Genomic DNA, 21,973 nt, shown 5'->3' with positions numbered 1-21,973 from the left:
AAAAAAAAAAAAAAAGCAGATCCTTAGGGAAGTGGAGTAGCTTGCCGATGGCCAAACATCTAGAAAGTGAAGCTGGGAGTCAACCCCAGGTCTGGCTCCGGAAACTGATCTTTCCATTCAAATAAGCTGCAGCTTTTACCCCACTGGATTGGACCTTATAACACAAGGAAAAATTAGGTCTTCATCCCAGGTTAACAAAACGGGAAAGCAAAAGATGGATGAAAAGCAGGCCCTAGGAGCTGGGGTTGCTTCCCTCCCTCCCTAACCAATGGTGCTTAACATAGAGTGGGGCCACGGGTTCGCCCCAGCTGTCCCAAGTTCAAGATGCCATTTGTTTATTTATTTTTACACAGGGTCTTGCTCTGTTGCTGAGTACAGGCAGTAGCAGGATCATAGCTCACTGCCCTTGACCTCCTGGGCCCAAGCTATCCCCCTGCTTCAACCTCCTGAGCAGCTGGGACCACAGGCATGCGCTACCACACACGGCTAACTAAAAAAAAAAATTTATTTTATTTTTTTAGAAACAAGGTCTTGCTATGTTGCCCAGGCTGGTCTCAAACTCCTGGCCTCAAGTGATCCTCCTGCCTTGGCCTCCCAAAGCGCTAGGATTACAGGTGTGAGCCAACGCATTTGGCCAAAATGCCATGTCTTTAAACCAGTGTCCTTCTCCTTATAATACCTCTCACTGGTCATGTGTTTCCAAAAACATACTGGTGAGAGGGCAGGTGTTGAGAACATGGCACTTCTCACCCATCATAGGAAGGAGTCCAGGAGTTAAGAGCCACAGTTCCTCAGGGAGCTTCCTCACATGGAAGGTCAGACACATAGTTAGAGTCTCCAGATAACCATAATCCTCAGAGGGAGTAAGAAGGAATCATCTCTATTAATATTTTGTCTCCCAAAGCATTCAAAGGGTCAACCCCATGTTTTCCTGAATTTTATTTTTTGGGGGAGAGAGAGAGTCTCATTCTGTGGCCCAGGCTGGAGTGCAGTGGCACCATCTCAGCTCACTGCAACCTCTGCCTCCCTGGTTCAAGCAATTCTCATGCCTCAGCCTCTGGAGTAGCTGGGAACACAGGCATGCGCCACCATGCCTGGCTCATTTTTGCATTTCTAGTAGAGACGGGGGTTTCTCCATGTTGGCCAGGCTGGTCTCGAACTCCTTACCTCCGGTGATTCACCCGCCTCGGCTTCCCAAAGTGCTGGGATTGCAGGTGTAAGCAACCGCGCCGGCCTTTCTGTATTCTAAATGAACATAAGTAGTTCCACACCTGACAAAAACTGCTTAGGGACCTCTGGAAACTCTGACACAAACTCGTCAGTCTAGCACTCAAGGCTTTTTCTTCAACTGCATTTCTAGCCTCATCTTCTACTTACATACTACCCAGGTGCTCTCCAGTTTCTGGGCCTTTGCTTAGGCTACTCATGCCTCCATCCAGGTCTCCAACTGTTGAAATTCCATCATATCTTTAGTTCCTGGCCAAATATCACTTTATTCTCTGACAGAAAGTTTCTCACCCACTCCTACCCGGAACGTTCATGCCAGGAGGTATTAGATCCCCTCTAAAACTCCAGAGTAGCTAAACTGGACTTTATTACGCGCTGCCCCCGCTCCCTTCCCTCCCCCCATCACCCCCTCCTCGCCACCATTGCCACTGGCCTGCACTTAACTGGCTGCTACAGCAGATATCTGCTGTACAGTGTGAATGGCTTGTATTCCAGGCCCATCTGCCCGCGTTGGGGGTGGGGCGGGTGGGTGAGATGGAACTGGGGCTTGAGCTCCTTGCACTCGACTCTCCCCACCGCCCTGTAGCTCCAGTTCAGCTTTAGGTAGAGTACCGCAGGCACCAATTGCAGCTTTCCTGTCACCATAGCGACGGACGGGGCGAGAGGGCAAAGTCTCCCTTTGGAACTACATCTCCCATCATGCATCCGCGCCCCACGGTGCCTGGCTTAGCCTCTGGTCTGAGACCTGTACCAACCCCCGGGAGCGGTGCGGGGCAGACAATGAGGAGCAGAGCGCAAGGGGGCGGCCTCGCTCCCCTGGCCACCACGGGGGTCGCGGCTTCCCATTACATAGCGTGTCTCTCGAACCCTGGCCTGCTCTCGACACTGCCACAACGGACCTAATATGGCCGCTGGTGCCGGGACCTGCTGGGCCCGCGGAGGGTCGGGACGAGGTCCGGGATCAGGAACTGCTCCCGGCATTCCTCGCGGGTGTATGGCGTGGGCTCCCTTCCCCCTCTCTGGGTCCCGCGAGGAGACTCTCGGGCTTTGAGGTGAGACCTGAGGTTCCGCTGGCCAGTAGTGTAGCAGGAAAGGGCAGGTCATCCCGGGTCGTGAGCCACTAGCCTCCTGGGGTGGCAGGGTGTAGAGAGGGGGGCGTTGAAAGGATACCCGCTACCCAGCCTGCTTTCTAGGGGGCTCTTTGGATTGAGGACATCAGCAGCAGTGGAAGGGATTTTAAGGTCACTGTCAGAACCTTAAAATACGACCGACGGGGCCTTAATGTCACCGAGGTAGGGAGAAAAGGGCAGTAGCCCTAGTATTGCGACACAGTGTGCCCCTCATAAGTTCTTCCAGGGAGGGGGTCTGTACTGAGTTGACGCCCCAGGAGCTGAGCATGAGGCTTTGCATCCTTGGGAACTCAGCAAATGTTTGTTCAACCAATTGCAGGTAGCATGGCCCAGGGCTTGATAGAGGTGGAGCGAAAGTTCGTTCCAGGGCCTGGCACAGAGGAGCGGCTGCGGGAGTTGGGGGGCACCCTGGAGCACCGGGTCACCTTCCGAGACACCTACTATGACACCCCTGAGCTAAGCCTCATGCAGGCTGACCACTGGCTGCGACGACGAGAGGATAGTGGATGGGAGCTCAAATGTCCTGGAGCAGCAGGTGTCTTAGGACACCACACGGAGTATAAGGAACTCACAGCGGAACCGACAATTGTGGCCCAGCTCTGTAAGGTGCTGGGGGCTGACGGCCTGGGGGCTGGAGATGTGGCTGCTGTGCTGGGCCCATTGGGGCTGCAGGAAGTAGCTAGTTTTGTGACTAAGCGGAGTGCCTGGAAACTGGTGCTCTTGGGAACTGATGAAGAGGAGCCACAGCTCAGGGTGGACCTGGATACAGCCGACTTTGGCTATGCTGTGGGTGAGGTAGAGGCCCTGGTGCATGAGGAGGCTGAAGTACCAACTGCCCTAGAGAAGATCCACAGGCTCAGCAGCATGCTTGGTGAGAGAGACAGGCCCTTTTGTGCTTTTCCTGCTCCCCACTTTTCTCTTTTGGAGGCACCCACTGGACCATGTAGTGGGGGAGGGCCTCTGGATTAAAAAATTTTTTTAAAAATAGAGACCAGGTTTTGTCGTATTGCCCAGGCTGGCCTGGAACTCCTTAAGCAATTTGCCTGCCTCAGCCTTCCAAAGTGCTGGGATTACAGGTGTGAGCCTCTGCGCCTGGCCTGGATTATTTTTGTAATGGGAATTGTTTTAGCAGTTTTCTAAGTTTGCTTACAGTTCTGTGAAATCTTGTTTTCTCTTTAACAGTAGCTGTCTAATTTGGATTTAGTCCTTCCATGTGTCTCAATTCCAGCCAACCTGTCTCATTTAGTTCTCATACCTATAGCCAGATCTCCTTCAGTTTCATTTCTCAGTTCCCTGCTTTGACTCTTCCTTCCCCCAGTCTTTTTTTTTTTTCTTCTTCAGTCACCACTCCTCCACAAGGAGGAGTAAAAAGCCTTTTTACAAAAGCCGACCTCTGGGAGGCTTAGACTCAGGATCTTCAGATCGTGAGACTGATGCACTGCCCACTACACCAAGAGTCCAACCAATCTTCTGTCCTTTTGTTTTACAATTACCTAGATCCTTTTAATTTGTCCTTTCAGCTTTTCGTAAAGGGCAATAACATTATAGTTATGTGAGACAGTGGGGCATGATTTGGCAGATTTGTTCCCAAGCATAATCCCTCGTAGACAGTTCATTTGCACTAGTGTGGAATTTTGCACCCCATGAGGCCTTACAGCCCTGCAGTGCTGTTTGAGCCCCCTCAGCAAACATACACTGAGTTCCTTGCTACGTGCCCAGCACACTGTCAGGCATTGACAACAGACACCTGCAACAGGCAATTCCATTCTCACCTTACGGTGTAGAGGTGAGAACTCTATGTGAATCCCACCCCATGGCTATAGCTTCCCTCCTCTTCTTTCTATAGCTCTTGGTTTCTATTTGTACATCTCTGCATGTGCTTCATTGCTAAGCTGATGAGATTTGGCCTGGTCTAGATGGGCTTTAATCTTTTTTTTTTTTTTTTTTCTTTGAGACAAGGCTGGAGTGCAGTGGTGCGATCTCAGTTCACTGCAAGCTCCGCCTCCCGGGTTCACGCCATTCTCCTGCATCAGCCTCCTGAGTAGCTGGGACTACAGGCACTCACCAACACACCCGACTATTTTTGTATTTTTAGTAGAGACGGGTTTCACCACGTTAGCCAGGATGGTCTCGATCTCCTGACCTCGTGATCTGCCCGTCTCGGCCTCCCAAAGTGCTGGGATTACAGACGTCAGTCCCCGCGCCCTGCGATGGGCTTTAATCTTGATTGTGGGACAGGGTAATAACTGAAATGAGCTGATGTTGAGGTATCCTTCGTCTTCTTGGTGCCTGGGTGCCTCTTCGCCATTTCTCCTTGCTGGAGGAGAGGCTCAAGTGTGGCTTCTAGTCCCACTCTTGCCTGAAGTTGCTCTTTTAGGTCCCAGTTCCACAAGCAGGCAAGGAGTGGACTAGTGTGTTATAGAAGCTGGGTGGATGACATTCAGAACCCCAGTGTGGCTTTGGAAACATCCATGGGGTCCTGGCTGGGTGGGCAGGGAGCAGAGTGAAAGTGCTTGTGGCTCTGTCCATTTCTCTCCTCGTCCTTTTACCTGTAGGTGTGCCTGCACAGGAGACAGCACCGGCCAAGCTGATGGTGTACCTACAGCATTTCCGGCCTCAAGACTATCAGCGCCTGCTAGAAGTGAACAGCTCCAAGCAGAGGCCACAGGGGACTAAAGATCCTGATAACTGCCTGGGCTAGGGGTGTCACTTCCCAGAATGGGAAGGGAACTCTGGGTCTAATGGATCCACTCCTGGCCCACTGTGCCTCTCCCCTCAGCGTCCCTTCTGACAGTGACTCCTCTTTCTCTAGCTCTTCCTGTTTCTTCCCCTTACTCTAAGCTACTCTTCCTTGAGCCCTCCCTGGCTGCTGCTTCTTCCCTCATCCGTCAGATGCAATCTGTGGGCCGCCCCTCTCCCCTGGCCGCTAAGCAGCCTCCATTGATTTCCGCTCGTGTTTATAGGATTTCCACTTAGCCGTGATCAGTAGTTAAGCACAGGAAAATCCCTTGCCACCCCCCTCCCTTGGTCGATGCCATTGATTCTGCCAGCAGCTCCTAAACTGCCTTACAGCTGAGTTAGAAGATGAGGGGAGGCAGCAGGGATTTCCCTGCCTTGGGGTGTGGGAAATAGAAGCAAGTTGAGGAAATGGTTGGGAATCCCAGTTAGAACTCTAGAAATTCTATTCTGATTTTGCCACTGTGCCCAGCTCTGGCCCAGAGGGTAGACTGCCAGCTGTAGAAGTTTGGGGCAAATTTGTTCCCTGACCTGAAGAGGGTTAGAAAGAACCAGCAGCCGCCCCATCCTCGCCCCTGTGTTGAGACAGGTTCTCAAGGTTCAGGGGAAGATGCATACCTCTTATGTAAGAATGCTTTTCCCTTGCTGTTATTCATACACATTTTCCACTTCAAATATACCCAAATATGGCTTTCCTCCCCTCTCAGGCTTTATTGGGCTTTATTTGGGGGAGAAGGGGGCTGGTCCCGTTTTTGCAGTGCAAAGCCAGAGTGCCACCTGCTGGTAGCCCTCAGGTGTAGGTTTCAAGCGGCTGGGGCTCCCTGGGGTTTGGGACACAGGAGAATTTCAGGCTGTGATGGAGACAGTTACTGCCACGATTCCACAGGCAAGTTGTTCACCTCAAAGATCTCCTGCACTGACTGGTGAAAGTGGTTGTAGGTGAGGCGCAGCTTTAGCCGCAGGGGGGCCTAGGAATAGGAGAGCGGGGACCAGGGTTAGCACCCACAACTTCTGCTATCCCTGGGTCTTGTCTTGGGGGAACTCCTGAAGCTCACCTTGTTAGGATTGAGGATTCTGAAGAGCTGGGTGATAGGAAGGCCACCCCGAGCTGGAACTGTGTTCCCACTGGGGGCCTGCAGCTGCAGCTGGAGACTCTGAGCACAGGAGTTTAACAGAGCACAGTATGGCAGTAGGTGGGGCTCAGGCAGCTCCTCTACACCCAGTGGCTCCACATCCTTTTCCTGTAACTCCCCAAGTGCTGATCTCCAGATGATTCAATCGCATCTCACACTGTCTCCCACCCACCTCCTCTACTTAGTGGCCTTTTCTCCTGGAGTCCCCAGGCCACCTCTGAACCCTGATCTTTACAAACCTTGGGCACAGCAGCCTGGCATATGAAATTGGTGACATCACCCTCTGAGGAGTTGGTGGCAGTGATGGTGATTAACAGCAAAGCAGGGTTTTCAGGGGGTCGAATGAAAGACAGATTCAGCTGTACTCCCTCACGCTCAAACACTTTGAGATCTGGGATGGGAGCTGGAGTAGGGAGACAAAGGCAGCTCAGTGTGCAGGTTTGAGAGAACATGTTTGTTCAACAAAAACTGAGTGAACACCTACTGGCCTTGCACTACTTGAGAGGCTAGTAACAAAGTAGATATGAAGATGCGGCTGGAGCTTACTGTCTAATAGGGGAGAGAAACAATAAAAAAGGGCCGGGCATGGTGGCTCACGCCTGTAATCCCAGCACTTTGGGAGGCTGAGGTGGGTGGATCCCTAAGGTCAGGAGTTCGAGACCAGCCTGGCCAACATGGTGAAACCCTGTCTCTACTAAAAATGCAAAAAATTAGCCGAGTGTGGTGGCTCGTGCCTGTAGTTCCAGCTGCTTGGGAGCCTGAGACAGGAGAATAGCTTCAACCTGGGAGGCAGAGGTTGCAGTGAGCTGAGATCGCGCCACTGCACTCCAGCCTGGGTGACAGAGCGAGACTCTGTCTCAAAAAATAAAAATAAAAAATAAAATAAGCAAGATAATTACAGACCATAATAGATGCTATGAAGGAAGTAAGTCATTCTAGAATAACTGGGGAGAACTGACTTAAATAGGAGTGGTAGGGGAAGGCATCTGACATTTTAGCTGAAGTCTGGAGTGAGAATGAGCTGGTCATTCGATGTGCTGGGGAAAGAACATTCCCTGTAAAAAAGAACATGAAATGCTAAGGGTGGGAGGGTGTGAGGAGCTGAGAAGGGGGCAGTGAGTGGGTAGTGGGAAAGTGGTATAAGAAGGGCTGGGAAGGAAGCAGGGCCCTGTAGGCCAGAGAAAGAAGTCTGGAACAAAGGGAAGACAGGTGACCATAACTGACTTCATCCTTTTACCTCCTGAGATGGGGATGGGATGGGGGACACACATGGACCCACAAGAAGCAGGGTCCATGAGCCTCAGCCCTTGGCTTAGGAGAAGCAGCACATTTCTACCTACCTTCTCTAAGACATCTCCCTTTTGCTTAGGCTTACCTGGGGGTAGAGGTGCACAGGGAAGGTCAAGCAGGTATACCAGGGCACCTCCTGGGGAGGGGTCCAGAGGGGGAGGATGCTGGGCATCCCCAGAAGCCCCATCCAGGAGATCTAGCAGATCCAGGAGCTGTGAGGCCTGGTAGAAGGGACAGAAGGGGCAGGGCTGGGTATGAAGCTCAGCCCGTCTTCCTACCCCAGGGTTTCCAGCCTCCTCACCTGGGGCTCTGTGGGTGCTGGGGCTGCTTCTGAAAGCTGGGCTGCTTCTTTGCTTTCCTTTGCTTCCTCATCAGCCTGAGGGCCATCTCGCTCCACAAGAGGCATTTTTTCCAGGATGGCAGCCCTGAGAGGATGGAATGCCAAGTGTGCCTCTGTGTGGTCTCTGGGCCTTTCACAAGAGGCATCTAGGATAATGACTAGGAACATGGAGCCCTGGGCACATGGTGGCTCAGAAGTTCCCTTCTGATTTCCTAAAGTGACATCATGTTGCTGATTTTCAGATGAGCAAGGAGGGTTGGAAGCCAGCTTAGCTTCAATTAACAGTGGGTGGGAAGCTCTCACTGTGGATGTGGAACACAGGTGAGGATGTGGCCCTTGTACCTACAAAAGGGCATCTGGGAGAGGGCAGGGGTTTGGGTCCCATGCTGCAGCACAGTGCTGGACACACCTCATGTGATCATACTTCCGGAAGAGTGTGTCATACTCCACAGCCCGCTGTTGCAGCTCCACGTCCAAGCAGCTCCTGTAGATGGACACCACCTGGCGGATGCGGCTGGGCCAGTGTAGTATGTAAGTGGCAATGGCAGTGTGCCACTGCAGGATGTGGCAGGAAGGAAAGGCCCACGGAGCAAGGAAATACCCAGATTTGGCTCAAAAACAAGAACCTAAGGGCTTGGGGTTAGGGTGGGCTGGGTATATATGCCTGGAAAGAATCTCAGAAATAGGTGGGCCCAGTGAAAGGCCATCTCTCAAGGGGTTGGGACCCCTTCTTACTTATTGTCCCCTTGGAGGCGAGTGCTGAGTTTCATGAGGGCTGTGAGGGCATATCCTCGAGTGGCTGGCAGGGACATATGGGACTGCAGCACCTTTTCCAGCAATGCCAGTACTTCCTCTTCGTCCACCTTCAGACATGGATACAGTTAGTGACCCTGGTGCAAGTCCTGCCCCCCTGACGAGTCCCTCCTCAGTGTACCCCCAATGAGGTCTCACCTGAAGGGGCTCAATCTCCTCACAGTTCCCCTCCAGCAGGAGGTCCCCATATTCCCCAATGCACCAGGCTGCCACCTGCACCAGTGGTTGCTACATGGGATAAGAAACTGCTGGGCTGGCCAGGTATGGTGACTCACGCCTGTAATCCCAGCCCACTGGGAGGCTGAGGCGGGAGGATCGCTTGAGACCAGGAGTTCAAGACCTGCCTGGGCAACATAGCGAGACCCCTGTCTCTATTAAAAAAAAAGAGAGAGAGAGAAAGAAACACTGCTGGGCCAGTGTCTGAGGTCCTCTCCTCACTTCCAGACCTGGTAATATCCCTTTAGGCAGTACAGAGATGGTGGGGTGGGGGTTGGAGGGGGTGGGGAAAGGGAAGTTTGTTACCTCGCTCCCACTGCCCTCTGGTGGCCAAGCATCAGAACTACATGGCCTAACCACACAGGATGGAAATGTGAGAGGGTCCCTCCCTTGTGGAAGGTGTGGATGTTTTCTGCCCACCCTATTTAATTAAGATGGAAGAGGGGGGTTTTGGTACTGCCTGGCATCTGTTAATTCATTCAGCATTCAAGGTAATAATGAAACCTCATAAACACAAGAGCTTTAATCTTAAGGCAGCTCTAAGAGGCAGTCAGGGTACGTGGAGCATAAGGGAAGTTAGTCATCTGGAGTTACATAGCCAGGAGGTACCAGAGTCAGGACAAAAGCCCAGATGTTCTTAAAAGCAGGGCTCTGTGCTTGGATGTCTTCTGCACTATGTAGGTAGCTGTGATCTTGAGAGAAAAATTGGAATCTAGTATAGGGAGGAGGCGGTCGAGGATGGGCAAGGGAGTGGTTGGGCAGCCCTGGGCCTGGGTAGGTGGGAATGGTACCTGGGAAATGTCTTCTGCCAGGGCATTGTAGAGGCGGTGCACAGAGTAGGCATGTAGCTCCTGGGCCCCCCCAATCAGCTGGGTCAGGTTGGCCACTGCATCATCCCGCACATGGGTGCCCGCCTGGAAGGTGTAGGCACGGCAAAGTCAGTGTGGTGAATCTTGACCACTTCTGCCCAGCTCTCTGACTAGCCCCTGCCTCACCGTTGTCAGCACATGCAGGATGGTGTCTATGTGCCAGCGTTTGGTGGGAGCAAACCTAGGGGATATATGGCTCATCAGTTCTGGTACTGACCCTGCCCAGATTCTACCCTCTTTGACTCCTGGGCACCTCACCTCTCTGCAGCTAGCAGGATGCCTGAGGCACAGTCAGCCCGTAGGTCAGGAGGGCAGGACTCCAGAAAGGCCTGCAGCTCTTGCATCATGGCTCGCACATTGGAGCTATTTACCAGAGCCAGGCTTAGTTCCAGGGCCCTCCTGGCAGGAGAAAGAGGTTTCCATGCAGGTAGCCCAGGTTATCCTGGTCCATGCCTCAGCCCCTCTGCTTCCCCAGGGACCTGTCCCCCTTAGTCCCCTTACTCCAGCTGCTCTAAGCTGGCTCGAGTCTTGGCCACAAGGCACTGGGAACCTCTGCCCTGCCCTCCTGTCCCCTCTATCACTGCTCACCGGCTGAGGGAGGCATCAGTTTCCTGTAGACAATCCACCACAGTGGGCCGATGCCGCTGCACAGCACTGTGATCAGACTGCACCAGTCGAAGCAATGATGTCAGGGCTACATACCTGGTCAGGATGGGGGAGGTTCTATCACACCATGGCCATCAGCCCCCATCCCCGTCCTGTCTTGGGTATAGGGGTAAGAGATAAATGGATCAGGAGGCTCTGGAGGAGGGAGGGCAGAGGACCAGGGGATCAGTGGCACAGCCTAGGTAGACAGTTGGGACTATTACCTAATGTTCCTGTCACTGTTGAGTAGGAAGCGGCCAAGAATGTTGACAGCTAGAACCTATGAGAGGCAGAAGCTGGGGTCAGCCAGGAAAGAAGCAACGTGCTCAGCCATTGAGGAGTGGAAACACATTGGCGCAAGACGATGGGGCTAGGAGGAAGAAACCAGCAAGCAGGACCTGTGTGAGTGAGGTGGTGGGCGGGGCCATAGTGGGAGAGGCATAAGGGATGATACCCGTAGGCCAGCTGCAGAGTGGATATCCATGATGGTGAGTACTGTCTCAAACAGGACCGCATTCCCGGCATTTCGGCTGGTGTCTGTGTTAGTGGCTACCTGAGTGGAGGAGAGAGGAGATATATCTGCTCAGGGCCCTCCTCAGGTCTCTGTTTCTTTTGATACAGGGTCTCACTCTGTCGCCCACAGCTCACTGCAGCCTTGACCTCCCAGGCTTAGGTGATCCTCCTGCCTCAGCCTCCTGAGTGGCTGGGACTACAGGCACATGCCAACAAGCCCGGGTAATCCTCAGGTCTCTTGAAGGACTCCAACATGTCATCTGTCCAGCCTTCAACCATCCAACAAAGTTCCCTTAGCCTCTACTATGTGCCAGGGCCGGCCTGGGCACTGGGGCAATAGCACTAAGACAGACTGTGTCCCTTCTTCATGGAGTTCACTGTCTAGAGGAGACGGAGAGGCAATGATATGGCCACTGCACAGTGAGGAGTCAAGTGAGGGGCACCCAGGGCTGGTGGGGTCTCCAAGCAACACAGCTAACCAGTGCCCTCCTCCCAGCCCCCACCTGGGCCAGCAAGTCATTCATGGTCTCACTGCTCTCCTCGTGGTTCCGGCCCAGGATCCGAAGCAGACGAAGTATCTGGACCTGAGGTTGGGTTGGAAATCGAAAGGTGGAGGGGTTCATAGGGTGAGGAGTCACGGAGCTGAGGAGAAAACTCCAACATGGAGGAGAGCACTGTGAGGGTCTGGCTCGCTCCCTAGATCCTCCCCATACCTCCTCACCTCCACAGGTCTCTTGGTCCTGGGAGGGGAACAGAGGTGTGTGAGGCCAGGGGAGTTCAGGACAGGCTTAAAAAAAATTGTTACCAAACTGTATTTTCCTCACTTTTAGGCATTCCCTCTCCCCTCACAGGTCCTGGGATGACCTGAGCAATCCTGTGCCTGCTATTCTGCTGCCCAGGACACTGAGAGGGCCAGTGTTCTCTTGGAGGAGACCACTGGTCATGGTCTTACTGCTATGCCCTCTCTGTTCCAGGGATACAGCAGTGAAAGGTCACCCCACCTGCAGGAAGGGGTCGCTAACTCCAGATATGCTGTGTTCTGTGGAGTATCCCGTTGTCACCAGAGTCCGGAGGATGTGTACCAGCTGGGGTACCACCTGGAGGGAGGGCACAACTTTGGGCATTTGTTCTAATCCTCTCCAGCTAAAGCCCCATTCCTTCCCCACTGACCCTCTCTTCAGGCCCAGGGCCTGCCCCTTCACCAGCCCACCTTTCGGAAGTGCCTGAGGGCTGCAGGGCTTCGTTCGCAGAGCTCCATGATCAGCGTGATGGTGCCCAGCAGGATGCCTGGGGTCAGGGTCGGGGAAGTGAATGGTGGGGGCCAGGGGCAAGAGAGTCTATTGCGTGTGTGCCTGTGTGTGTGCGCTACCCTTCTCCTATGAGCTGGTGTTCCCATCCGATTTTCAATTCTTCTGTCCACAGAGCTGAAGCAAAGGATGGGGAGCCCCACAGCCTTACCATGGTGACGCTCGTGAAGCAGGTGGACACAGGGTGGGAGGAAGACACTGGAGAGTTCAGGGACCTTCCGGATCATGTGCACTGCAGTCAGAATAGCCTGCAGAGGTCCGGGGCCTCAGACAGGGATCAGAGGGGATGGACTCCTGCATCTACTACTATATGGCACACAGCAGGCAGTATCTGCAGGAGCAAGTGCCAGGAGTCCCACCATCTCACCTTCTTGCGCACGTAGGGACTGGGCTGCAGGAGCAGTTTCTCCACCTCTGGGGCCAGGTCTCGGCACATCTCAGCAGAGCCCATGGTGCTCAAAGTGCACAAGGCCAGGCCTTGTACTGGCTGAATCCCCTGGCTCAGGTCACTGCAGGGTTTGGGAGGACGGTCAGTCAAACCTCTGAGAAAATCAGTCCTTTTCAATACCCACAACAGGCAGTCCCCTGGGATTTCCAAGGTCCCTACTCTCCCATCTCCCTGATTCCAAGTGATTGCCAGAACCCTCTCACTTCTTGATGCTGTTGGTAATGAGCAGGTGGGCATCGTGCCTCTCATCCAATAGAAGCATGGCCCCCAGGTAGCCCACCCTCTTGTCTGTGAATCTGGAGGAGGCGATCAGTTTCAGGCACTCCATCTATAGTCAAGGGGGCAAACCAGGAAGAGGCAGGGGTGAAACCATAGACACTCACATCCCTGTTCCATCTTCCTCTTTAAAACCAGATTAACCTGTGGGGTATCCTATCTCATCACTCTCCCTTCAACAAGAGGAGAAGCTTAGGAAATTCAGGCGTTAGTGGGTAGGAGGAACTAGGAGTTGAGGAGGATGCGAGAGGAAAGGAGGAGGTGCCTGCCCTAAACGAGGCTGGCCAGAGAATGAAGGGTTCAGGCCAGCTGATGACCAGTAGGGGTAGCAATGGGGAAAGAGGTTTGCAGTGCAGCCTGTGAGGACTCTGAAATTGTAGAATTTAAAAAACCAGGGCATAAACAGGTGAGTCTGTGACTCTGCCCCACTAGCCTTCATCAAGCTCAGGAGGGAGGTATTCCTGGCCAGTACCTGTCCAAAGTGGGCGGGGTAACCCAACATGTGGACGTAGAGCAGTTTGGCTAGCTGCCGGTGCCTGTGCACTGGGTCCCCATCGCGGAAGGAGGCCCGGATGTGGGCGCACTCCTTTTGGATCACCTCCCGCTCCTGGGCCTGAGTCTTGGCCCCGCGAATCTCTTCGATGAGGTCCTGAAGCTTCAGCGAAGGCGCCACCATTCTGACTGGCAGAGTCCGGGAGTGAAGAAACACTCTCTGGCCGGGCGTGCCTGGGTTTTCGGCCCAGGCGCGTCCTGTGTCAAGACCCTAAGTGCCCGGGTCCCACAGGTACCCTAAAATTGCTCCCGCATTTTACCTTTCTCGAAGTGGGTCTCCAAATTCTGCGACCACCCCCCCGCCCGAGAAGCCCATTACGCATGCGTCCGCACCCTACCGGCGCCCCTTCCTATTGAGCATGCGCTGGAGCCCCACCTATTTCTCCCGTTTCCTCCCCCTACCTGGTACCTCATCCCTAGCTTAGCGATTGCTTTCTTTCCACGACCCTCCTCTTTTCTTCCGCGAGCTTCCTCCCCCGATTTCCATCTCAGGCAGCGGCAGCGACAGCCTGCCTACCCCCAGGACTCCAGCCTCACCTGGCTTCTGCCTCAACTCCGCTCCTCTGCCCCCCAGCGCTTCCTGGTACGGGGCCGAGCAGGGGTTGGTGATCCGTGCGGTCCTTCCCTCTCCCCGCCTCCACCACGGGACCCCGCCCTCCTGGGCCGATGCAGAGCCTTCCTGAATCCTCTGACCTCGAGCCTCAGGCTTTAGCGGACAGACAGCATGATAAGCCTGGAGTTCTTCAAGAGGCCTCCTCGCACATCCTCACCACCCGGAGAGCCTCAGTTTGGATTTGAAGCCATCGCACCCCAAAGGAGATGACAATCCCCCCCCTTTTTTGAACTTTTTTATTAATATATTTTTTTTTTGTTGTTAAATTTCTTTGTATTTTTTTCCTGCAAGACTTGGTGTTGGCGGCACTGTTGTAGTTTAACTTCAATCCCAAATTCCATGAAATAGAAATCAGAAGTAAAGGTTGAGAGGGGAGGAAGGAGGGAGGCAAGCCAAGGAATAAACAGAGTTTGACTAGAAAAAAAGAGGGTATGTGTGGTGGGCATTCCCGGGCAAGGCCATTCCTTGAGGGAGGGGGTTGGCAGGCAGCTTGCCTCTGCCTCATGCAGGGGAGGGAGGAAAGATCCCCTGGGGACCCTACAGTCCCCTCTTCCTAGGGCTTCCTGCTCCCAGGGGAAAAGCTAATACCAGAGAGGGATCAGCCACAGCCTCAAACAGGGCTCTCCACCCACCTGTCACCCAGTTTGACTCCCACCTCTGCCCTGCCTGGGAAGCATGTGAGATCAGCTTTCTTTGATCCCCTCCTTCTGTTGTTTTCTCATTTCACAAGATTCTGATGTGAAGGGGGAAGGGACATAACCCATTTTGAGACTACTAAACTTGTCACAGCTTCTGCTTCCTTGTGAGCTCCTGTTATCTTGTCTGGTCCTATCCCCGAGAAGTGCCTCCCCCGACCACAACTCCCAGAGTTGGGGTGTGGGGGCCTTGCTCAAGTGCCTCTAACCCTCTGCAGTAGAAATGTCTTCTTCAGGCCCCTTAGGAATTTAATCAAAGGCCACAAGTGAGTCCAGACCAACCAAATAAACTATTGTGGGGGAGACAGAAGGGTGGGAGAAGGCAGTGGCAAAGTCTGGGCGGGGTGGACTTGACTGCATTGGATATTCGCTGTTCCTTTACACGTTGCTCTTGGCATGGCATGCCACCAGAGGGGGCTGGAGGAGGGGCTGGCTGATGAGGAGAAAAAGAGGGAAATGGTAGGGAGTTATTCCACTTTTCACTTCCCTTCTCTCCCTCAGGGAAGGATGGAATTGGGCAGGAACCCAGCTCAGTGCTTGGAGGTGAGATAATAGCCTCCAAGATTAGAGGTGGAGGATGCACCTCCTGCAGCTTTTTCACTAGGCCTCAGAGGGACAGCAGGCCCCTCAGGCTAGGGAGCCACAGCAGCGCAGCCAGTCCCTTGCCCGGCATTCAATCACTCCTTCTTCATTTTCTTCCTCCTCCTCTCCATTCAGCTTCCAGGAGTCTCCTTAGGACACCAAACCCCCACCCGCAGCGAAGTTGAGGTCTAAAGAAAAGGTGGGAGGGTGTGGGGCAATGGTCTGACTTAGATTTGTGTGTCTCAGAGAAGACAGCAACTCTGAGAGAGAAAAGCCCTTCATATGTAAACAATCTAGAGAAAGAAGGGGTTGGGATGGGGAAGGGAGTGAGGAATACAGAGACAGATCCAGAAGAAATGAGATAATCTGAAAGAAGAGAGGGAAAGAGAAAGCGAGAGAAAAAAAAACAAAGGAGCACAGAAAAGAAAGGAAGAAGAGAAAGAAAGATAGGAAAAACACAGCCAGGAAGAGGAGAAGAGAAAAAAGGCGGGTCAAAGGGGTGAAGAGGCACGCAACCAAAGCCAGAACCAGGCCAGGAAGTAGCCTCAGGTGAGGAGCTGGGAGAACAGGAACGCCAGGCTGAGGTCCAGGAGGGCCACGGCTCCCACCACCAGGGGGTTGGCAGCTCCCTAGAGAGACAGAGGGGGAAGCAGACTCAGTCCCCGAGGACAGGGCCCACCTTCCTGCCCTGGCTGAGGTGGCAGAGCTGAAGGGTCTCAGGTACCTCCCTGCAGAGCCTGGAGCAGGGGGATCGCCAACATTTGTTTTGGATTGCAAAACCCCGTCTTCTCCCAGGCAGGGCCCCACCTTTCCTCTGGCACCTTCAATACAGGGACAGCCCTTCCACCTCCTCCCTCTAGTCCCCTCCCATCAGCATATCATGTGTCCTAGGCAGGAGGTGCCTGGCCTTAGTAGCAGACATTGGCAGCAGCAGCCAGTACTGCAGCAAGGCAGAGGGATGAAGGGGTGAGGATGTGGTTGCTAGGAAACAGAAGGCCTAGAGCCCAATCAGAGTAGAGGGTTCTGGGGAAACTCCGCCTCTCCCGGTTTTCTGCCTTCTTCCCTATTTCAACTTCTTCCCAGGAGAGGGAGGGAGAGTCAGGGTAGGGAGGGAACAATCTTTTCCTTTTTTATTTCTGAGCACCAAAGAGAGAAAGTGCGGAGGTGGGGGTGGGGGTGGAGTAGGAAACTGAGAGCTGGAAATGATATGGAAGGAGAACGGGGGAAAAAATGTTCTGGCTCTCCCATTGATTATTAGTTTATAACCCTGGGCAAGTTACTGCTCTGGGCCTCAGTTCCCCCATCTGTCAAATGAGGGAGTTAGGCTTGTAGGCGTGTAAGGTTCCTTCCAGCTCGAGCACCCTCTATTTTTTTGAGGTGGGATGTGGTCCAAGACTGGCCAGGCAGAGGAAGCCGAGTGGAGATAAAAAGCGCCCTGGCGATCAGACAGGTCTGGAAAGGGTGGGAGGCAAGGCTTTGGGAGAAGAGGGCACACAGCAGGGACAGAGAATCTCACCGGCTGGGCAGGCCTCTCGGTTGCAGCAGGCTCCCCGAGTTCTTCTGTCAGGCACCCAGCATCAGGACCCCTCGAGGACGAGCCCCTCAGGACCAGCATAGCGATGGGCTCAGGCTCCGTGCCTGCTGGGGCCCTCAGCAGGGGCAGGGGCTCTTCATCCTCCCCCTCCTCCTCTCGAAGACTTCCTGAACTGTCGCTGCAGCCTCCAAGGAGTGGGGAACCGTCTCTGGGCCCTGGCCCTTGCATCCCAGCCTCATCCTCAGCCTCATAGCCAGCTAGTTCCTCTGCCTGTGCGCCTGGCCCCCCCCACTCCTCAGGCCAAGCTTTGGGGCTGGAGAAGGGACCCTGGTCCCCTCCAGGAGGCAGTGGGCTCCGGCAGGCAGGGGGTCGCCAGGGTTGGCGGGAGGAGGCAGGACTGCTGGGCAGTTCAGGGGATCCCTCTGAGGGAGTCAGTCCGTTCTCATACACCCCAGGGCTGTCCTCATCCAGGGGCTCCGTGTCGGAACCTTCTGAGTCCTGCCTGGGTCTGCGGCCTGGGTAGGGATAGCTGAGAATCAGAGGGGCCTAACTGGCCTTGGGCTGGAGTGGCTGCAGCTTTATTCCTGACTGGGCGCTTCCCAGGACTTTGGAATTCCCAGGCTCATAGCCTCTCACCGCCAGACTCCAAACCCCCCATTAACCTACTGCATACATTCCCAAGTCCCACTCCCCAGACTACCAGGTCTGGCCCCTACCCTGTGTTCCTTGCACCCTCATTCCTTGTTTTTTTCCCATCCCCGGTTCCCTTGCAGGGCTTCTCATCTGTTTCCCCACACCTGAGTCTCTCTAGCTTCCTAGGGACCTCACTCCCCTCCCCCAGCTGCCCATGCCTTACCTGGGGCCTCTAGCATGGGCTGCAGGTCCTGGGCTATCAGTTTGGCCATTCGAGCTGCCTCCACAGCCTTCTCAGCGACACTGCTGGCTGCCACTGCCTTTAGGAGGGCGTCTGCTGCCCTGTCGGATCCAGAGACAGGGACTTAGCAGACCTTCCCCCACTTCAAATTAGCCCCTGCTCAGATGCTCCAGCCCCCTAGACCCGTCCCCTCTATATCATATCCTCCTGTCCTCTGGAGTCTTCACCCTTCCCCACACTCTGCCAGCTGCTTCCCTTCCTGGCAGGCCAGGGCAGCTCCCACTCGGTTTCCTCCCCCTGACCTGGGCTGCATTTGCCATCATCACACCCTCCTGCTCCTCTCACAGCCTTCTACTGCTACGTCCTGTAGTAACACTTCTTCCAGTTGCAAGGGCCAGGACCTCCTGGAACTCTGTCATTCCATTCCTGTCCTGCCCCCCTCCCAGTGACAGTTGAGACTTCACTCTTTTAGCACATCCCCTGCAGTCCTGCTTGGTGCTTACGAGCTATACCTACTGCCTTCTTTGCAGTTAGCACCTCCTCTTGTTACTAACCCCTCTCACCCCCTGGAGTTACAGGCCTTTCTGTGGGGTCCAGCGCAGGGTCCTGTACTTTGGTCCTCCCTTCCAAGCAGCTTCGTCCCTGCCCCGCTTCCTTGTTCAGAGCCACTGTCTCCCTCATGTTAACAGTCTCTACCTCCCTTTCCCTTTCTACCATCTCTTTTCCTTATTATTAATCCTATCTCTACCAGTGCAGATTTCTTGGCATGAGAATTTCCTATCTTGCATTCCTTCGGCCTCTTCTGTTATCACATTGTTCTTCATCCCGTCACTGCTACCACCCCACTGCCCCCCCATCATGCTTTTCTGAGCTCTGGAACTGGAGTAAGAGTGGGTCTCCCCTTTCGGTAATGATCCCATCCCCTCTCCCTACTAATATGCATGCTTTCTCACCATTGCGACTACACTTCTGGCTAAACCCTTAGTCTCCCTTCCACACCCTCTCCCACTTTCCCTGCTCCTTAGGTGCAGGCAGTCTGGGAGTCTGATCAGTCCTTCCCCACTGTTGTTTCTCAGTTCTCCCTCTGATGTCAGATTCTTCCTCAGTTTTCTCTTCCCTTTCACCCTCTGCTGTTAATCATAGATGCCTTGTCCTTAAATGAGTTCTGTAATTCTGAGGGTAGGACACAAAGGAGCTGAGAAAGAGTCAGTCAGATGAGCTTGCCGTGGGCTTGAATGGATCACACCCCATGACTTCCTCTGGTCACAGGCCTGTTCTCTCTGGCTTAGGAGGGCAGTCTGGTATGGGGGTGGGGAAGAGGATGGTGATATCTACTGTGCATATTCTTAGTCCATAGCCTCTTATTTATGTTCTTTGGGAGCTATGATTAGTCCCTTCTCCTCAAACCTGGTGGGTCAAAGATCTTTAGAGCCTGTTGGGAGGGATCTCAGATAACGTGGTTCTTCTGTCTTAGAGACTTTCAGACTCTATATGACTAGCCCTATGCTGAAACTGAGCTGGTCTCAGGGTGCACAGTGGGCACATGTGCAGTCTTCTGCCTCTGGCCTTTCAGTGGGGCAAAGTCAAAGAGAAGGTGGACAGGGCTGTCAAGGGCACCTGTTGAGCCAAGAGCATGAGGATCATGGTCTTGGGTTGTATTGAGTTATTTTGGTGGCCTGAAATTGGTGCACTGATGACGCCTATTTTTGTATATGAAGAGTATGGATGATCAAGTCCTATTCAGTAGACTTAGTCTGTGCTCAGGCCTCAGACTCAGGCCAGGCTCAGGCTACCTGGCAGAGGCACCTGCTGCTGAGGCTCTGCTGTTTCCATGGCAGCTGGCAGCCAATCAGGATTGCCAGGCCTGTTGCTGGGGAGACCAACCAACCTCCTCCCACTGCCTGATCCTCCAGTTACTGAGATCAGTTTTTCCTGCACATGTCTCCACTCTATCTAGTCTAAAATGTTCCCTGGTGCTCTGCCCTCCCCCTTCCCTGGCTTAAGGCCCTGGGCTCTAACATCCAGACTCCCAGACACATCTATAGATGCACATTGTCTGACTCAAACGTCTACTCTGCATTTGGCATGTTTATATTCTTTCTTTCTCTCTCTCTCTCTCTCTCTCTCACACACACACACACATACACACACACTCACTCACTGTGTCACCCATTATACAAACTCGTTTAAGCATATCTGGACATATCCTGATCTCTGATCTCTGAAGAAGTCTCAAATTTAAATGAAATCCCCCACCCCTTTAAAAGAAAATCCAATATGTGAAAATTCAGATATGTGAGTTGTATAAATATGGGGTCTATGAATCTCATTACAAGTGGATTTTTGGCTTCTTTTAGATTTTTTTTTAGACTGGCTTTTGCTCTTGTCACCCAGGCTGGAGTGCAGTGGCATGATCTCGGCTCACTGCAACCTCCGCCTCCCAGGTTCAAGTGATTCTCCTGCCTCAGCCTCCCGGGTAGCTGGGATTACAGGCACCTGCTATCACACCGAGCTAATTTTTGTATTTTTAGTAGAGACAGGGTTTCACCATGTTGGCCAGGCTGGTCTCGAACTCCTGACCTCAGGTGATCCACCCACCTCAGCCTCCCAAAGCGCTGGGATTACAGGTGTGAGCCACCGTGCCTGGCCTTCTTTCAGATCTCTGCTATCTAATTCAGTAATTACAAACCATTTGTGGCTATTAAGCATTTGAAATGTGTCTAGTCTGAATGGAAACGATGTGATTTAAGTGTTAAATTTAAGGGGCAGTCCCGTGCTGCCCACCTTGCTGCTCACCTTGCTGTGCAGGGAGCCTTGCTTGCTGCCCAGGGAGTTGCAGATTTCAAAGACTTAGTTCAAAAAGAATTTGTAAAATATCTTAATAATTTTACACTGGTTACCAGTTGAAATGATAATATTTGGATATACTGGTTTAAATAAAAATATTATTAAAATTCATCTCACCTGCTTCTTTTTATTTTCTATTCCTTTGTTTGTATGGTTTTTTATTTTTTAGAGACAGGATCTTGCTATGTTGCCCAGGCTGGTCTTGATGGGCTTAAGTGATCCTCTTGCCTCTCAAGTAGCTGGGTCTACAGGTGTGTGCCACAATGTCTGACTTCTTTTTATTTTTTAATGTGGTTACCAGGAGATTTAAAACTACCTATTTGGCTTATATTATATTCCTGCTAGACAGCACTGCTTTAGATAGCAAGGTTCCTGATGCAAGGAAATGTAATTTGATTTACAGAAAAGTTTCATTTACAGGGAAGCCTCCTCCCTTCAAACCTCCTATCAGTTGGGTAAAAGAAGGCAGAGGAGGCAAAACTGGGAGAGACTATGTTTTCAGGTGGGTAGGTCAGCAGTACTAATTAGACTTCCCAAAGGCCCAAGGCTGAAATGGTGTCAGGCTGGGATGTGGTTAGGAAGAGACAGTCCCTCTTCCACCCAGGGCTCATGCTCCCAGCCTGAGGCCTGAAGACTGGATCAGCTGCAAGAGGAGGAAGACTAGGGACATGTTTTGAGTTCCAAGAGATTTCTGGGCCTGCACAAAACGGGTTCCTTGCTACTCCCACACACAACAATGGATTCCATAGACACATCTCCACACAAAAGACACCGAGACACATTTACAGTCTTACACCACCTCCCTCAAATACCCAGCTACCCACAGTTACACCCACATCCACCTGTAGCCTCGGATATAAACACCGAGAATGCCCAGGGCTACAACTGCCTGGCTTCAGGCTTGCTATTTCCCACCAAGCCCTAGGCCTTAGGCCTTGGTCCTCCCTTAGGCACACCCCCACTTCCCGGTCCCCAGCGCACCCCCTCCTCTTAGCCCAGCTTTGGCCTCTGAGCTGGACGCCCACCTGGCAGCGGCGATCTCCTGGCGCTGACGGGCAGCGCTCACGGCTCGACGGGCGCCCTCGACAGCCCTGTCCACCTTCTCCTTAACTTTGCCCCGCCGAAGGGCCAGAGGCAGGAGGCTGCGGACGCGCCCTCCGTGCACCAGCCGGTTGCGCTTGTACTTGCCCTCCTCGCGGGAGCCGTCGGGGCGGGTGGTGCGCCCGTAGCCGTGCCGCCGGTTGCCCAGCCACTCGCCCTCGTAGCGCAGCCCGTTGGAGCGCTGGCTCACGCCGAAGCCGCTGCGCCGGTCTGCGCGCCACTCGCCTGCGTA

At 53.4% G+C, this 21,973-nt stretch overlaps 4 protein-coding genes across 8 annotated transcripts in view; 1 reads left to right on the top strand and 3 right to left on the bottom strand.

Annotated features, from left to right (window-relative positions):
• ZFHX2 (zinc finger homeobox 2) overlaps positions 1-2,124 on the bottom strand; it is a 34,406-nt gene extending 32,282 nt beyond the window's left edge. Inside the window, exon 1 of the mRNA XM_011930821.1 lies at positions 1,661-2,124. The gene's annotated coding sequence lies outside the window, so the exon portion shown is untranslated. The remainder of the gene's footprint in view (positions 1-1,660) is intronic.
• On the top strand, positions 1,698-5,791 carry THTPA (thiamine triphosphatase). 4 transcript variants are annotated; one of them, XM_011930823.1, is made up of 3 exons: positions 1,698-2,279; positions 2,677-3,228; positions 4,913-5,791. In XM_011930823.1, exons 2-3 carry the CDS (start codon positions 2,682-2,684, stop codon positions 5,056-5,058), a joined length of 693 nt encoding a protein of 230 aa, XP_011786213.1. In that variant the 5' UTR covers positions 1,698-2,279; positions 2,677-2,681; the 3' UTR covers positions 5,059-5,791. The 4 variants fall into 4 exon arrangements, with proteins under 4 accessions (XP_011786213.1, XP_011786214.1, XP_011786215.1 ...); XM_011930824.1 differs by having other exon boundaries at positions 1,698-2,958; XM_011930825.1 differs by having other exon boundaries at positions 1,698-2,963.
• On the bottom strand, positions 5,779-14,124 carry AP1G2 (adaptor-related protein complex 1, gamma 2 subunit). Of its 2 annotated transcripts, XM_011930826.1 has the most exons (22): positions 14,033-14,124; positions 13,416-13,624; positions 12,871-12,995; positions 12,587-12,728; positions 12,371-12,467; positions 12,123-12,199; positions 11,914-12,009; positions 11,416-11,496; positions 10,854-10,952; positions 10,624-10,679; positions 10,343-10,456; positions 10,013-10,153; positions 9,881-9,935; positions 9,677-9,799; positions 8,808-8,897; positions 8,592-8,719; positions 8,266-8,370; positions 7,818-7,941; positions 7,602-7,737; positions 6,466-6,629; positions 6,149-6,247; positions 5,779-6,061 (listed from the first exon to the last, which is right to left on the bottom strand). In XM_011930826.1, exons 2-22 carry the CDS (start codon positions 13,617-13,619, stop codon positions 5,960-5,962), a joined length of 2,358 nt encoding a protein of 785 aa, XP_011786216.1. In that variant the 5' UTR covers positions 13,620-13,624; positions 14,033-14,124; the 3' UTR covers positions 5,779-5,959. The 2 variants fall into 2 exon arrangements, with proteins under 2 accessions (XP_011786216.1, XP_011786217.1); XM_011930827.1 differs by lacking the exons at positions 12,871-12,995; positions 14,033-14,124 and adding an exon at positions 13,756-13,829 and having other exon boundaries at positions 12,123-12,467; positions 13,542-13,624.
• A 206-nt stretch (positions 14,125-14,330) lies between these two features.
• Positions 14,331-21,973, bottom strand: part of JPH4 (junctophilin 4) — a 10,664-nt gene continuing 3,021 nt past the window's right edge. The window contains exons 4-7 of the mRNA XM_011930960.1: positions 21,666-21,973; positions 17,776-17,894; positions 16,902-17,434; positions 14,331-16,014 (exon numbers count right to left, since the gene is read on the bottom strand). Coding sequence (XP_011786350.1) covers positions 15,931-16,014; positions 16,902-17,434; positions 17,776-17,894; positions 21,666-21,973 — 1,044 coding nt within the window. The 3' untranslated portion in view covers positions 14,331-15,930. The remainder of the gene's footprint in view (positions 16,015-16,901; positions 17,435-17,775; positions 17,895-21,665) is intronic.

The sequence above is a fragment of the Colobus angolensis genome, unplaced genomic scaffold (genome assembly GCF_000951035.1).
Source record: "Colobus angolensis palliatus isolate OR3802 unplaced genomic scaffold, Cang.pa_1.0 Scaffold88, whole genome shotgun sequence".
Taxonomy (NCBI): Eukaryota; Metazoa; Chordata; class Mammalia; order Primates; family Cercopithecidae; genus Colobus; species Colobus angolensis.
The sequence above is the reverse complement of the archived record's forward strand: the minus strand, read 5'-3'. Positions and strand labels throughout refer to the sequence as shown.